At 38.5% G+C, this 15,553-nt stretch overlaps 1 protein-coding gene across 3 annotated transcripts in view; it reads right to left on the bottom strand.

The window, feature by feature from the left end:
* The window catches only part of ntrk3b (neurotrophic tyrosine kinase, receptor, type 3b), a 185,017-nt gene that overhangs the window by 22,225 nt on the left and 147,239 nt on the right, over nucleotides 1-15,553 (bottom strand). For all 3 annotated transcript variants that reach the window (XM_049465843.1, XM_049465842.1, XM_049465841.1), the window contains one exon: nucleotides 8,958-9,146. In XM_049465843.1, coding sequence (XP_049321800.1) covers nucleotides 8,958-9,146 — 189 coding nt within the window. The remainder of the gene's footprint in view (nucleotides 1-8,957; nucleotides 9,147-15,553) is intronic.

Below are 15,553 nucleotides of genomic sequence, written 5' to 3'. Positions count from 1 at the left end.
ATATATTAAAATATAAACTGCAGCCTATCCTTTAATCTCTAAGATTAAGCTACATTAAGTCACAATCATACAGACGAATCACACAACATGCCGCCACAAAAACTGGAATACAGACTTATATATGTTGGTAAAAGGTCAGTTCCAGTGCTGCAGATGGTGTTCCAGAGTCGCTGTTACATGTTCAGTGTGTTCTCGTTCTGAGCTGCCTCTTTCAAAACGGACCCCCAAACAGCCGGACTATCATGCAAATGAGAGTCAATTGAAAAAAGAGCCTCTTTTTGCCATCTGGGGGAAAGTCACCTGGGGCTGTTAATATTTCGCCATCAGTACTCACTGTCATTTTCATTATTTGTGTGCATATTAGTGTGTCTCAAAAAACAAAACACTCAACAGCATATTTCCCAGAGGCCTGCGTATATAAACATGCCCTGGATATTAGGGGTGGGAATCACAGGGCATCTCATGATAGAATGTCACGATAATGATAATATCACAATACTGAGATTCTGCGAGAGTAATTTCATATTAAACTGATTAAACGTCATATCATGATCAGGTAAAATTCAGTCTAAAGTAGCTGCTGCTGTGAACAATCCATCATAAATTAGCTAGATATGCTAACTCAGAATTCCAAAACGTTCCTAATTTCCTAATTTAGCATTATTTAAAGCTATTTGGAGCACAGCTAGCTAACTAGGTTTTGAAAACAACACAAAAATATATTAATTCTGGGGGCACTGCATAACTAATATTCACCAGCCTCCAAAGAAACATCCATCCAAACGTCCAAACATCTGCTTTTTCCATTTTGTGTTAAGGTGTTGATAAATGATTGCTTTATTGTTGTCTTGCAGTTGCTAGGGTGTTGCCATAGTATAGATTTTGATTACTAAGGTGTTGCTAGGTGGTTGCTAAGGTGTAGCTATACCTTGACAGTTTACTAGGGTGTTGGATGGCAGTTGCTAAAGTATTGTGTATGTTTTATGTTTACTAGTGATTGCAAATATGTTATGGTTAGGTGGTTGCTAAGGTGTTGCCACACCTTCACTTGCTGTTGCTATGATATTACTATGATTGGGCTATTTTGTAAGAATTGGTACATTTTGGCGATGTTGGTGGCAAACTTTTTGATAGGTTACAATGCTAATATTTTTGTGTAAATGTAAAAAATGGCTAAATGTTGAAAGCAAGTACATTTGGCTAATACAACTCTGTCCACAAGCTTTTGGCCAAAATATGAGATGGCAAAACTTTTGCCAACAGTTGGTGCAAAAGCTCCTCTACATATAGTGGAGAAAAAGCTAATGTGCTTTCATAGTTCACAGAAGTCTGCTGTGACTGCATATATTCAAATATACGATAAGTAATACATCACATATCAAATTAACCATTTTGTTTTTTTCAGAATTACATTTATAAATACACATACTACATACATTGATTCAGATAATAAACACAGCTGCTCCAAACAGCACAACATCACATTTAGAAATAGCCCACATATAATGTAAGCTATTTTATCTATTTATAGTATTATTGCAACTGACTGAAACATCACAAAATCAATGCCATCAAATCAGCACCTTCATATCGATGCGTTTTTACACTCCTAGCCGTTATCATCGTTCAGACGCAGAGGGGTCAAGTCTCTGCTTCTGCCTCAAATAGCTCATTTATATTCACTTATTCCATCATTAAGTGCTCTGCTGGGTTTGTCCCATCCTCCGAGAGAGCCATTACACGTGCACCTGTCGGCACAGAGCTGGATGGGTTGCTTTAACCTTCAGCTTTCTCTCCGCGCTGTTTCCTCTGCCCCACACACACCCACACACACACTCTCAATGCAGCCTAGTTAGCCTCAGCCTGTTGTGGAACACCTCCGGATTAAAAGGCAATATTCCTGGGATCACACTAATGCTGTTAATGCCTGTGCTCAGAAACAGTCTCAGGTGGCTCGATTGAGAAGTTAAAGATGATATAGTGTCAGTGTGTAGTTTATGTATCTATGTGTGTCTGTGAGTGTTTATGTTCTTGTACAAACAATGTTCTGTGTTTGTATATAGAAAGGGAGTATCCATATATAAATACAATATATATGTATATTATATATTAGGGCTGTCAATGTAAAAGTGTTAACACAAATGATTCATTTGGAATCAGCGATGAGTTAGTATTTGTTTTTTGCGCAAATGAATTTTGCCACCAGGTTTGACCCCAACTTCCACTGTATTCTGCCCCGGACAGATTTTTTTATGGCTGCATGCCTAAAAAGCTCCAACATGGACAACACAATGACGGAGGAGACATCCCCCGCTGTGCAATGTCCAGTTGTAACGCTCCGGAGCCAGTCTCGGTTCGGACTTCCAGCTCAGACCCAGATAGTGAGCTTTGGGGCAGGTGAAACACTAAGCACATGGAGCAGATAGGACACTCAGACTCACTCTGGCAGTATTACACTTGCTTATTTGTTAGTTAATACATAAACTAATGCAGCACCAAAGGACATTTATGGCGTTGCTACAAAAATAAAATAGAAAAAAAAAAAGAACTAGGTCCAGTGGTATCACACTCTTAGTTGTTCTCTACGCTCTTAAAGGGACAGTGTACACATTAGTGAATACTGCCCATTACATATTTTCCCCAGGCCATTTAAATGGTCACCCCCCCCATTATAGGCATCTGTGCAATACCAAACATTTCACAAGATTGTTAAAGTCAGCAAATTAAGTTCTAATTTAGAAATCATTACAACAAAGCTGAGATGTTTACAATAAAGTAAAAAAAAAATCCCCCTCAAACATACAAGTATATACTAGTATTTTCATTGACACCACTAATATAAATACAATTGCATTTTACATTACATCACCTTAAGCCTTCAACATTTCAGCCCCACAGCAAAATCTGCAGGAACTTTGAGAAATTGTAAACTGTTTGGGATGGATTTTTACAGGACATCATTAGGAACCTGTACAACTCTGTGCTGAGACGTCTGGCATGCTGCATTACATATGCATTGTGCATTACTTCTGTATGCGTAACTTAATAAATACTGTCCATATCAGTCTACACTAATTATTGCATTTTTTTATGATGAGTGTATACTATAGATATTTAAATATATAGAACAAGCAGGGAAGACTCACGTAAATAACATTTGCATGTGTTCAGTTCCATCCAGTGTGTGTGCTTGTGTGTGTGTGTTTACCTCTAGCTGAAGTGCAGGCCATGTTATTGACAAGACGCTATCAATCTTTCACTCTGTTCTAGTCTTCTTTGTGTTACGGGAATGGGGTCAAGTGCACTCTAGATTAGAGGGGTTGTACTATTATAATTTGGGACAATAGAGGCTCTTCAGTCTAGATGTCCACATTCAGCCTGCCCATCACACTCCACACTGATGTCTTCCTTCTTCTGCTTTCAAGACTAAGAGATAAACTCCTCTTGTCATCAAAAGTAACCTTGAAAGCACATGGGGGCACAGGAAGGCCCCACACATGACACTTCTCTGCTTTTTTTTTGCTGCTGGCTTACACTGATCACAAAAATAATTACTGTTCATAATAAGTGCGGTTCAATACGCATAAATCTAACTGTCGGGGAGGAGCTAAAATGATGTGTCATAACACTTTAATCCCTGCATGTAAGCACACACGTTCAATAACGACTGCTGTTGTGTTTCAAAGGCCCTAAAATTGAACCCTGCGGGACTCCACAAGATATGATTCATTTATAGATTTAGGTTTCTTGGGGATAACATTTTAAGGCACTGTGATCACTGTATCAAAAAAAGTCCTAGCTTTAGTTTTCTCTTTTTTCACTTTGCAATTGAGTTTAAAGAGGGTTTCTGGGTCATTGTGAGCAAATTTAGCATTTTTGCGTCCCACAACTTAAATTACTTATAAACACCACTTACTGCACAGTGGATACTCATCAGACATTACATTTGACCCTGCAGCTAAAAAAAAAACAAAAAACAAACACAAAACACAACCAAAGTCTGCTTTAGTTTAATGGTTTGTAATCTGTTCATATCAATAAATCTGACATTGTGAAAGAAATGTCCTGTGTGTGTCTGAAAGGGTTAATAGAATCAGTTTTTCTAAAAACATGTATGCTTTAGTTTACTACATTATTTGAACACAGCAGCCGCCCTACACGTTGTGTTATAATTTTACAATGAATGAACCAATGGAAACGCTCCAAGATGATTTGGAATGAAATAATGATAAATTGGCTTCAACGGAAATGTAAGAGCATTTTTGCTTTCTCTTGGACAGCGTTGATATGTGGAAATAAGAAGATGAAATATTCCTTTGTGTTTCTTTCCTCGTTCTCCAGGCTGAGGCTCGTTTTTTAACAAGATTTTTGTTAAAAAAAAAAAAAAAATCAATTAAAAATAAATTACTGTAGTTGTCCTTCAAATGTAATGTAAGCTTCCCTTTTCTCATTCTCAACCAACTATTAAGCTATTCTCCAAAGGTACAAACCCTGTATCTACCCGCATTAAAAGAATAATAACTGCAGTGTAATTTAGAGTCACTCTCCTCATAAGATACTTCCAAAATAATGAATGAATAAATTATAGGCTGGAGGTAATGTCAATAATTAACCACCATTCAGCAGTGCTACCATTACAAAACCATCACATGTAACCCAGAAAGCAGGAGACTCGTGATGACAGCCAGCTGGAGGATAGCAGGCTGTCGGACGTCTCCTCTGGGGGAGTTTGTGCCCTTGGGGGCTGCCCTCAGGCAAAGCAAAGGGAATGATCCTTCAGACTGATATGGAAAAGTGAACCAACCTCTCTGGCGCTTTCCTGCTCCTTTCCTAACAACGTTATCAGCGAGTAGAGTATGCCCGGGCCGAGCGGGCACAGGGACGGATATAGAACACATGCATGCTGAGGGAAATCCTACAGCCAAGTATCTGAAAAGTGTCTGAATAAGCAGCTGACAGTCCATGTTCAAGGCTAAAATAAAACCACAGTTCTTTTGATGATTAGCGGGGATTTAGCCGAGATCTAAAATGTTTCATGTGCGTAGCATCTCTGCAGTGACTAAATTAATGCAGATACCAGCCAACAGCTTTAGTTGAGGAACCAGAAGCCTCACAAAACCCACCAGAATGGGGAACAAATGGGATCTCAGAACGCACAACATGTCCAATATTGAGGTCGATGGGCTAAAACAGCAGAAGAGAAGAGCACATTGGGTTCTACTTCTGTCAGCCAAGAACAGAAAGCTGAGGCTGCAGTAAATATATACTCATCACAACTAAACCGTTGCAGAAAATATATGTATCCTGTGCATATCTGCAGGATTTGTGTATGGGGCCTACAGCACTGAATGTGGATGTGAGTCGTTTGTTTGTTTGCGTGGACAATTCTAGCCAGATGTTGCTGGTCATTTTGGTCACTGTCACCCACTGCAGTGTGTAAACTGATCATGAAGTGCTTCTTCAAGAGACACCATGGGAATGCCCACTCCTGTTTAAGTTGTGAGTGAGGCTGAACACTGGTCAGAGTGCTAATAGCAAGGTGATGTGAATTACTAGAGTTTGAGCAAGGCAAGATGGATGGAACATTCAATTTCTGAAGCTGTACAGATATTTTTATCCTGATTCACATTTCCTCAATCCACAGTGTCATGTGTTAACCGTAAATGTGTTACAGAAGGCATTACCACCCACAGTGAACAGCGCAGTGAGTGGTAATAATATGACTTGGCCAAAGTCACTGGACACGATTCTGGTCCGATGTTCATATATCAGAACCACTCGATACTCGATGTTGTTTGAGCTGTTTTCACTCTTCACTCTTCACTAAAGAACCTTTTAAAGAAGTCCCCGTTTTAAAGATTGCACCTCTTGTGTTGTTTTGGCTAGAGAGCATCATGGGAGGACTTCCAGACACTGTGCTTAGACCTAAACTAAAGGATTTTCAATGGAGAGTCACTATTGATTAAGCAATTAGGTAAAAAAGCAGCCCTGAAGTCCTCAGAACAGTGTGAAATCAGTGGGATTATTACAGATAATACATTAAAATATGATGTAGACTGTGCATTTAAGTTAAACAATTCCTGTTGCTGCACTTCAATCATTTACAGTACTTTTAAAGCTAGATATATTACACTGTTCAAGCATATCATTATGACCACCTCTATAATTACAGAATGCAATCCTGTATCTGTTTCTCTGCATATTATATTATCCTCTTTTCATCATGGTTCTTCCATTTCTGCTGCATCGCAAAACAACTATTATTTGGGTGGTTGGTTATTTTCAGCACTGCAGTGACACTGGCATTGTGGTGATGTGTTAGTGTGCGTTTTACTGGTCTGCGTGAAAAAGACACAGTAGTGCTGCTGGAGTTTTTAAACACCTCAGTGTCATGGTTGGACTAGGAATAGTCCACCAAAAGAATCCTGTGGGCAGCATAATGATGTAGGCACTGGTGAAGAACAAGAGCATGACCAACACAAACACAAACAGTGCAGCAAAAGATTTAGAACTTCTCTCGTCTCCGACTTTACTCCTACAAGTTGGAGCAGCTAGATAGTAGTGTCTAATAGTGTGGAGGACAGTGAGTGGACACTGTTTAAAAATCCCAGCAGCACTGCTGTATCTGAGCCACTCTGTGTCTGGTACTTTTACAGTCTGTAGTTATACAACTACAATGTACACCAAAAAAAAAAAAAAGGATAATTGGTGCAGAAACAAAGAGGTGGTCATAATGTTATGATAAAGCCTTGATCAGTGTAATAATGCACAAACTGGCCTCAAGAAGTGAACAGGTAAATAGCACACCTTCACTGGTTTGGGCTATAGATGGGACCTTCACGTGTCTACAGCCATAAAGGTTTTATAGGATCCATAATGAATAACGTGTTAATTTATTCATGAGAGCTAAATGTGAATTTCCCTTCCCTCTCGCTGAGATCTCTTCACGGCCATCAGCGCTCGGAGTGAACAGACCGCTGCAGTGTGCTGGGAATATCAATGCAGTGTGTGTGCGTGAGCAAGTGAGCGAGCAAACTGAGTGAGTGTGTGAGAGTGTGTGTGCATGCTGTAATCTTTTGTAAGAAAAGGGAATCCAACTTTCAATCCAATCCAATCTTGAACTTGAATAAATCGGGTCTCTTTCGGCATTCGTCTGATTCGTGACTGCAATAAAACAAACATCAAACAGGAGGACAGTGATCTGATTTATTTGAAAGGATCTAAATTAAGAAGCGCCATTAGCATCCGGCTTGCAAATGTCCACGCGGGGAAGCGGATGGCACTGTGACTCTCCTCAGAACAAGCAAATAAATCTTACCGGGAGCAATGATGGAAGGAGCAGCCAAGAACTCCTTTTTGGACAACAATGGGGTGGCATGTGTGCCAGTTCAATTTGCAACGAGAGCAGGCCTGTGCTATCCATGAGTCATCTATTTTTAGCTGGAGAGATTTCAGCTTATTGAAACTGCTTCCCCTCCATGTCCTACATACTATTGTTAGTGCAGAAGCTATACAGTGTATGGAGAGTGGGCCAGGAGCTCCGGCCACTTCACACAAACGTGGAATATCTATACAGGGGGTGTATTTCTGGCATGCGGAGATCTCTTCACGGCCGAGTGTAGCTGTTAATGGAGGTGTGTGGCATCGGAGAAACCAAAAAGAATAGCTTGCACACAGGAATGGAAAACACATGTCAAAAGCCAACAGCAATGCTTAAGTTCAAAAGTTCCAAACCAGTTGTTTGGCCTGCAATCTACACAAATTATACACATTTCCTTCTCTAACCACAAGTGTCGTCAACCAGCCAAGACAAAAAAAATGACGTCTGAATTTAACAGTGTCAGAAGTCAAATCTAAATCATTGCTATATATTTTTTTTATTTGCAACCATTCTTCAACCCCTCTTTATCCTTTAGAATTATACAAGCTTATGACTGGTAATTGAGTTCTGTTTTGATTGGCACAATCACTAAGCTGAAACACACTGAGAACTAAAATGCTAAAGGGGTGAAGCTAAACTGTGATATGTTGAATCGGCAGTGCTATGTAATTTACTGAGTTTTTCAGAGAAAATCAAAGTCAAAACGGGCTGTTTTTGCATCTTATTTCTCATATATGGGTTGTTTCTGGATTTAAAAGCGAACGCTTGTTTGTTTGTTTTTTAAATGACAACAGCCATTATATACTATATATATATATATATTTTTTTTTTAAGCAAAGCAAAGCAGGTTTTCCTTTCACCAAGAGTTTGTGAAATAAAAAAGCATACAAATTGCTTTGTAATTTTTTTTTATATATATATCACTTGACCCACAATATATACACAACATTGAACCGCCATATAATACCCAATGCTACCCTATACTACTTTATTCAACTCTACACCAACTATAGTGAACTACACTACCCTATACCCTAATCTAGCCTATCCTTTAAGTATGATCATATACTCCCACATGTTCTACAAAGGTATCTAGCCAGTATGAAGCAATGGTGATTTAATTCACCTGGCATTGGTGGCCGGTCACTGTAAAGAACTGGGCCTACCGATGGTCCGATTATGCCGCATTTTCTATATTTTCTACATTTATCTTTATGTGGCATACTTGGCGAGGAGCAAAGAAAGAATTTCATTGTACGAGGAAACTTGTTTCTTACTGTGCACATGACAATAAACTCTTCAAAACTTTGAAGCCTTTGAAAGGTGGCTTTTAATGGTCTAAAATGCTGAATCCAAAGCTCTCCTGGAACTGTCTAGTGTGTTTGTGCTCCCAGAAAGGGGTACCACATTTCAGCCTTTATTAAGTGACTCACTGTAAAATGATTTTGCAATAGCCCATGCCATCAAACATAACAATACTTTAAATCTAGGAGACCAAACTTTTGCATGACACTGTAATTGTATTTAAAATGACAAAAACACTGAAAGTAAGGAAAGTGAAGTTTGGTCTACTCACGCGTGGCAGGTTTGCTACAGGTGTGTCCGTGCCGGAAGTACTGCGAGTTCTCCACCACAGGAATGCGGCTCATTCCAATAACCACAGCATCAGGTCCAGCATCCAGTGTGCACGGTGTGATGATGCCGTGGTTGACATGATGAAGAGGACTGGCGGAGTCTTCCTCACCACTGATCACTGCTACTGGACCTGTGGCACGAGACAAAACCATTCAGAGCCTTTCAGCAGAAATTTCAGAAGGTACTGAACAGAACACAGTCTATAAAACTCCAATCCAGAGTGTGGGCCTATAGGTGAGCTGCTTGTTCCGCTCAGTAACGCACAATTGTAAGATTACTTTCTCGCTGCTACAGTCATCTCTGATTGACTATCTTTTCACAGCCCGCACAGATTCAAAGCCTTCACTTGACTTTAAATCGAAAATCCTCCTCGCGTCGGGCCTCATTCATTTTCAGACCTTAGGAGCACTGAAAGCAGCCTTTTCAAACCGTTTGAAGATTTCCATGTGATCAGTAGCCAAGAGGCACATTCTGAATTCTGCAAACACACCAGTTCCCATCAGCGCTGTGGCAAAAACACAGCTGCTTTCTGAAATTCATTCTTCATACTCATTCTTCATGTGTACACTCAGGGGGGACAATATGAACACAGTCAAACAAATCAATTATGGACACCTAATTTGAGGACAAAAAGTGACAAAACAGTGTTTTTAGATCTAAATTCTGCCTGTCGGCCTTCGTTTTGTTTCTTTCTCCGGGCCAGGAACGTGTGAGATTAACTAAAATGAGATTAACAGATTATGTTGTCATTTTGTTTTGATATAAATCAGCGAAGCAACGGTCAGAAGATGGAGAAATAATGGATAAAATATTGAACGGACTTACAAACAGATGAATTCATCCCCCTCCTGTGATTGAACACGTACACGGAAGGTTATTAAAGCGGGGATCACACACAAACACTTTTAATAGACTGTCACGCAAAGCCTTCATCTCTGATATCCTCAAACACAAGGCAGACTCTGAATAACCCTGATGAGAAAAGTCCAACAACTTCAACTCAGTGCAAAGTATAAGAACCACCTTCATTTCACATCTTTACTGTATTAATGATATTTTTTTTTACCTTCTTTAATAATTTTTTAAAAAGTTATTTTCTGCATGATGCCCAAATATGTCATAGCAAATGTTATTGTCAACTGGTCTCATGAACATGACAGTGGCCAAGTTCACACAGCAGTAGTGAATCCCAAATCTGATGTTTTTCTTCATATGTGACACTTTAGATGTGTGTCAGTGTGTACATCAAAAACAAGCAGAATTTCATCCTCTTTTATATGGTTTTAGAATCTGATAAATATACAATTTGTGGTAATGTAATTCACTCTGAACAGGCAGATCAGAGTTCATGCAATTGTTACATCAAAGAAAATTAAAAAAGAACATAAGGAGAAGTCATGAGTCGTGTCGCCGCCATCAGCAGCCAGACCCCAAGAGAGCTCAATTAGTCATGTGCTCTCTGGGTGGTTAAATGGCACTCTCTCCCCTCATTACCCCAATTACTTCATAGGTATCGAAGGAGGCATGCTCTTCACCTTACCCTCGTAGTTTTGGGAGTATTGCAAGTGATGGAGGGGGGGGGGGGTCCTAGTGAATGGATAGGTTATTTGGCTCAGCTAAACTGGACACAAACCTAATAAGTCACTATGATACTTAATGGCATCTGTGTTACTGAAGAGGATAAAATACTCCTAAATAAGCAAATACCAAAACAACTAATATTCTTCAATGCAGGTTTACCCTATCCGTTTAATTAGCACTATCCTATTTACAGTCCACTAAGAAATAATTAGACTTAATCTAAAGAATTTCCCATTTCTATTTCATCTGTTCAGTTTTTTTCTCCTCAAATGTCAGATGAAATATACTCTAGTATTATTTAGACGTTGAGGGAAAATGACAGGCTTCATATTTCTAGTTTTCTCTGACTTCTGGATGATGGCAGAGAGCTGCTGCCTAGTAACTCTGTGATCCGCTGGCTTGGACCCAGGTCAGCACTACGGGACACTGACCACTGACCTTGTCCAGACAGTTGTAGGCTCAACAGTTCCTGCCCTCAAACGAAGCCCCGCTGCTGTGCCCTCCAGCAAAGCACTTAACCCCAGTTGCTCCAACATGTTCCACTATTAGAATCGCTTGGAGAAAGACCCCCTAAAGTGAGAGTTCTGAGAAAAAGAACAAGATAATAGCTTACATTATGTAATTTCTGATGCTGTATGATCTGCAGTTATCTATAGAAATGAGTCAAATTCAAGATTGCTGCTAGTGCGGATTTCAGTTATGAAATATACCTGGCTGTTATATAATAAATTCAATAATAAAGTCATACAGTGTCAGACACCACATAAGTACAGTATATCTATTATTTTATTTACTTTTTTAGTTTCTGAACACCTCCACAAGGTTTAAGAGAAGGCAATATTTAAATATTGAAATAGGACACTTTCCTGTCCCATGACATGTTGCATGTCAATGTAGACTTTAACTTGCATGCAAAAAAAAAAAATCTTAAATTCACTTAAATTCAAACCTAATCTTAACATTTACCCTAGTCCTAAACTTAACACCATCAAGAATCAAAAAGAACAATATTTAACTATTCTTTGTTAATACTTTTTTATTTGATATGTAAACTACTAGGTGCTGAAGTATATCATGTAATGTACAATGAACCACAAGTACTGTTTTCTCAAGACTGTGAAACCAGACAATTTTAATGTCTTCTATTTCTTTTCACCCCAAAAATAAATACAAACCCAGCCAACGCTTACGTACAATGTAAAATGTGATTGTAACTTTGGGAGAATATGGTTGTTGAAAGTCACTGGAAATTGGTGTACTATACAAACTCCAACAAAAGTCAACTTACTCCACAGAAGTCAAAAAAGCTGTACTTATCTATGTGATCAGAATCTGAGAAAAAAAACAATTACATTACTGCTACAGAGCTAAAAACAGCACTATGCTATGCAGTGCTATCCAGCCAATCAGAGCAGCCCCCCATAAAATCAAAGTGTATGGTTTGTAAGGCTCCTTCTGCTGAAGTAGAAGGTAGGTAGAAGATGAGGTGGTGATAGGTTTAAGTTGTTTGTCAGGACATTCAGGTAGACCATAAGTATATATAAAAGGCTAGGAGTTTTGGTTAACTAAGGCCTGGTCTAGGTCCTACGTTTTGCTATTACATAACACCACTTCTTGACACAGCAAAGCACTGTATGACTACACATAAACACTATTGGTTGCCAAATATTCTGTGTATACTGATTTGTTTTTAATTTAAAATGTAAATACCGGCATTAAATGTAAATCTCTGGTAAACAGACAGTGATAGGGCACACAATCTCTATGACATTTTATCTGCACATGCTAAACATGTACTGTAGTTGCAATTACTCTTTCACCACCTTGTACCTGCATTGTATGGTTGTATGACAATGTAAAATTTCGATCTCCCAGTATTTCCTAGTTCTCAACAGTGAAGTCTTAGTCTGATTTGGGCACTCACCTTTTACCCAAATCATGTGATCGTACTTTCAGACTGGAAACCCATAATACTCATAATAGCATTATCATACTATTAATACACCGAAGGTGAACAAAGGTCTGGATCAGGAAACCCCAAATCCTTGGTGAACTTAAGCGAATTGTCACACACCCGCCTGTTTCATGCTGTTCCTAATGCATTGCAAATGTAGCAGACTTTTTCCAAAGACACAGCCGAGTCCTTGGTTGCTCGCAGGGTCAGTGCAGCCGAGTGTCATTTCTCACAAGGACAGTAAATGTCATCCACAAAGTAAATCCTGGAGTTAGATATTACTAACACTTCAGTTTACTGTTCTACTAACTGCCCCTTTTTGGTTTTCAGTTAAACGTTACTGTAGCAGAGGCTGGAGAGAGTGTAGAAAGCAGTCAATATTTATGGTACTTCACAAAGTAGGCCAAGGGAAATTTATGGCTTCTCCATCAGCCCTATTGTTCATTTTGTTTATGGAGGTATAAAAAAGAGCAGAGATGAAAGGTAGGAGAAGAAACATATTTCGACTTGCATGAATCCAAATGTAATCAGTAAAATATCTTATGTATTCATAAGAGCAGACACAGAAGACAGACAGTAGAAGCAGGATTTGGTTGAATAGCCACACTACCTAAAATATAAAATAAATTCGAACACTGAGAAGCGTTTAAGAACAGGATCATTACTACGCTTCCATCTTAATGAATATAATGTGCGATGGAGTAGAAAGTAGAAAGCTCAATTCCAGCATTAAGGTATCAAGAAAACTCTCTAGTGGTACTGTATTTCATTTCAAAGGAAGAAGATTGTGATCTAAATTAAAGGTGCCCTACATTGTCAAACTGTATTTTCCTTGCCACAGCAGAATAATGAGAGTTCTGCACATGGAAATGAAAACCAATGTAAATCATACACTGTTGTTCCTCTCTCAAAAGAAAAAAGGAACTGAAACAGAGCTAGAAAATGAGGCAATTCCAACCCCCCAAAACTGTTACAAAACAGTCCGGACTCATTATATTTATAAATCCAGCAGCCCACTAGTAAAAGCTCTAGTAAAAGCTGGCTAAACAGTAAAAAGCAACAGGAACTCTAGAATTTGCTAGTTAGAATGCAGGTTGCTTTGCTATCTAGACATTGAGATTGTGGCTTCTCCTCTACCAGTAGCCAACATGAGCTTTTAACATCTTTTCTCTCCATTTCATGTTTCCATGTGGCTGCTACTTCCCTTATTACTTATTATTTTACTCTAATGTATTTAATATTATCTTACATATATCTTATTCTAACACCTGATCTTTGGGTGCAACTGGACCATGAGAATACAATTTTGTTTTACCTTAAGATGATGAAAAATGACAATAAAATCCCCTTGAATGCTTGGTAAACTACCTGGACTGCCTAATTTAAACCAAACTATACCTAAAAACACATCAAAAGAAAAACATCAGATTTTTTTTCCTGGTAAGACAGTCATACCCTGGACTGTGAGTAAGGTAAGGCTAAAAGCTAACTGGACATAGTCTCTTTAGCTTGCTAACGGCACATCACGCTGAGAGGACACAATGAGAGGACAGAAACACTATCTGGACTCTTTCACAAGCCCTCCGCAAAAGGATAAACAACATAGGTGTGCACCAATTGTGCACTATAATGTGTATATAATTATACAGCTCTGAAAAAAAAATCAGAAGACCACTTCAATGTCTTAATCAGTTTCTCTGATTCTGATATTTATAGGTGTATGTTTGAGTAAAATGAACATTGTTGTTTTGTTTTATGAACTACAGACATTTCTCCCAAATTCTAAATAAAAAATATGGTAGTTTAGAGCATTTATTTGCAGAAAATGAAAAATGGCTGAAATAACAAAAATACAAGTTCATATTGATTATTTATATGATATATTCATATAACATATGATATATTGTTTGGTGGAATAACCCTGGTTTTTATCTTGGCATGTTCTCCTCCACCAGTCTTACACACTGCTTTTGGTTAATTTTATGCCACTCCTGGTGCAAAAATTCAAGCAGTTCAGCTTGGTTTGATGCTTGTGATCATCCATCCACCTCTTGATTATATTCCAGAGGTTTTCAATTTGATAAAATCAAAGAAACTTGTCATTTTTAAGTGGTCTCTTTTTTCCAGAGCTGTGTATATACTAATCTTAATAATGTGGGTTAGGCAGGTTAGTCCATGTCTTACTAAGAGGAAACGTTTGTTCTTTTGCTGCTATTGCTATTGATTTTTCCTTTTTTAAATGTGTCGAAACCATTCCCAAAAACATATTTATGTGTCAATGCAGATTATTAATGATTAATAACAGAATATTGTTGTGATTAATACAATAAATGTTTTAAGCGAATAAACCCACTAATACAAATACAATTTCATTTTGCCAAACCAACACTGATTGTTTTATTCACATTTAAATATCCACTATAAAAAGTGACAGTCTTTAAAGTAAGAAGAAGCAAAAGTGTATGTAATCGGGAGATTAACTCTGAGTTAAATTTACAGTAAAAGTATGGCAAATAGTCTTGTTAAATGTCATCTAAGCCCCAAGCAGTTTATAAACTGACATATTTATTGGTTATACATCAGACGACAACAATCATAAACTACAGGCTCCAAATATAAGCCTTCCGTTTGTTATACTTGTCAAAATGCATATATATTAGACCTGCAAATCACAAATTGAATCTAACACAGTTCCACACGCAATATAAATGTTTCACATGAGTACAGAACCACTCTGAGACTAGTAGTATTTGCTCTGTCAGAAACAGAAGCAAACCCCCCAAGTGATGGAGGTTATACTCAGGTCTCATCCGTCAGTTCCCAGCCAGTTAAACAGAAGGTGCTAGAAAGCTGATAATACGGCATCATTCGAGGCACTTGGGTGGTGTACGGCGATTGAGCTCAGGCCATTAAACATTTACCTTTTATTACCGGCTCAGAGGGAAGGAGCGGAAAAAATGAGATCGTTCTGATGCCCACTGTAAAGCCGCCATCGATCAGGC

The sequence above is a fragment of the Astyanax mexicanus genome, chromosome 16 (assembly GCF_023375975.1).
Source record: "Astyanax mexicanus isolate ESR-SI-001 chromosome 16, AstMex3_surface, whole genome shotgun sequence".
NCBI classification, from domain to species: Eukaryota; Metazoa; Chordata; class Actinopteri; order Characiformes; family Acestrorhamphidae; genus Astyanax; species Astyanax mexicanus.
Note: the sequence above shows the minus strand (reverse complement) of the source record. Positions and strands in the feature narration are given on the sequence as shown.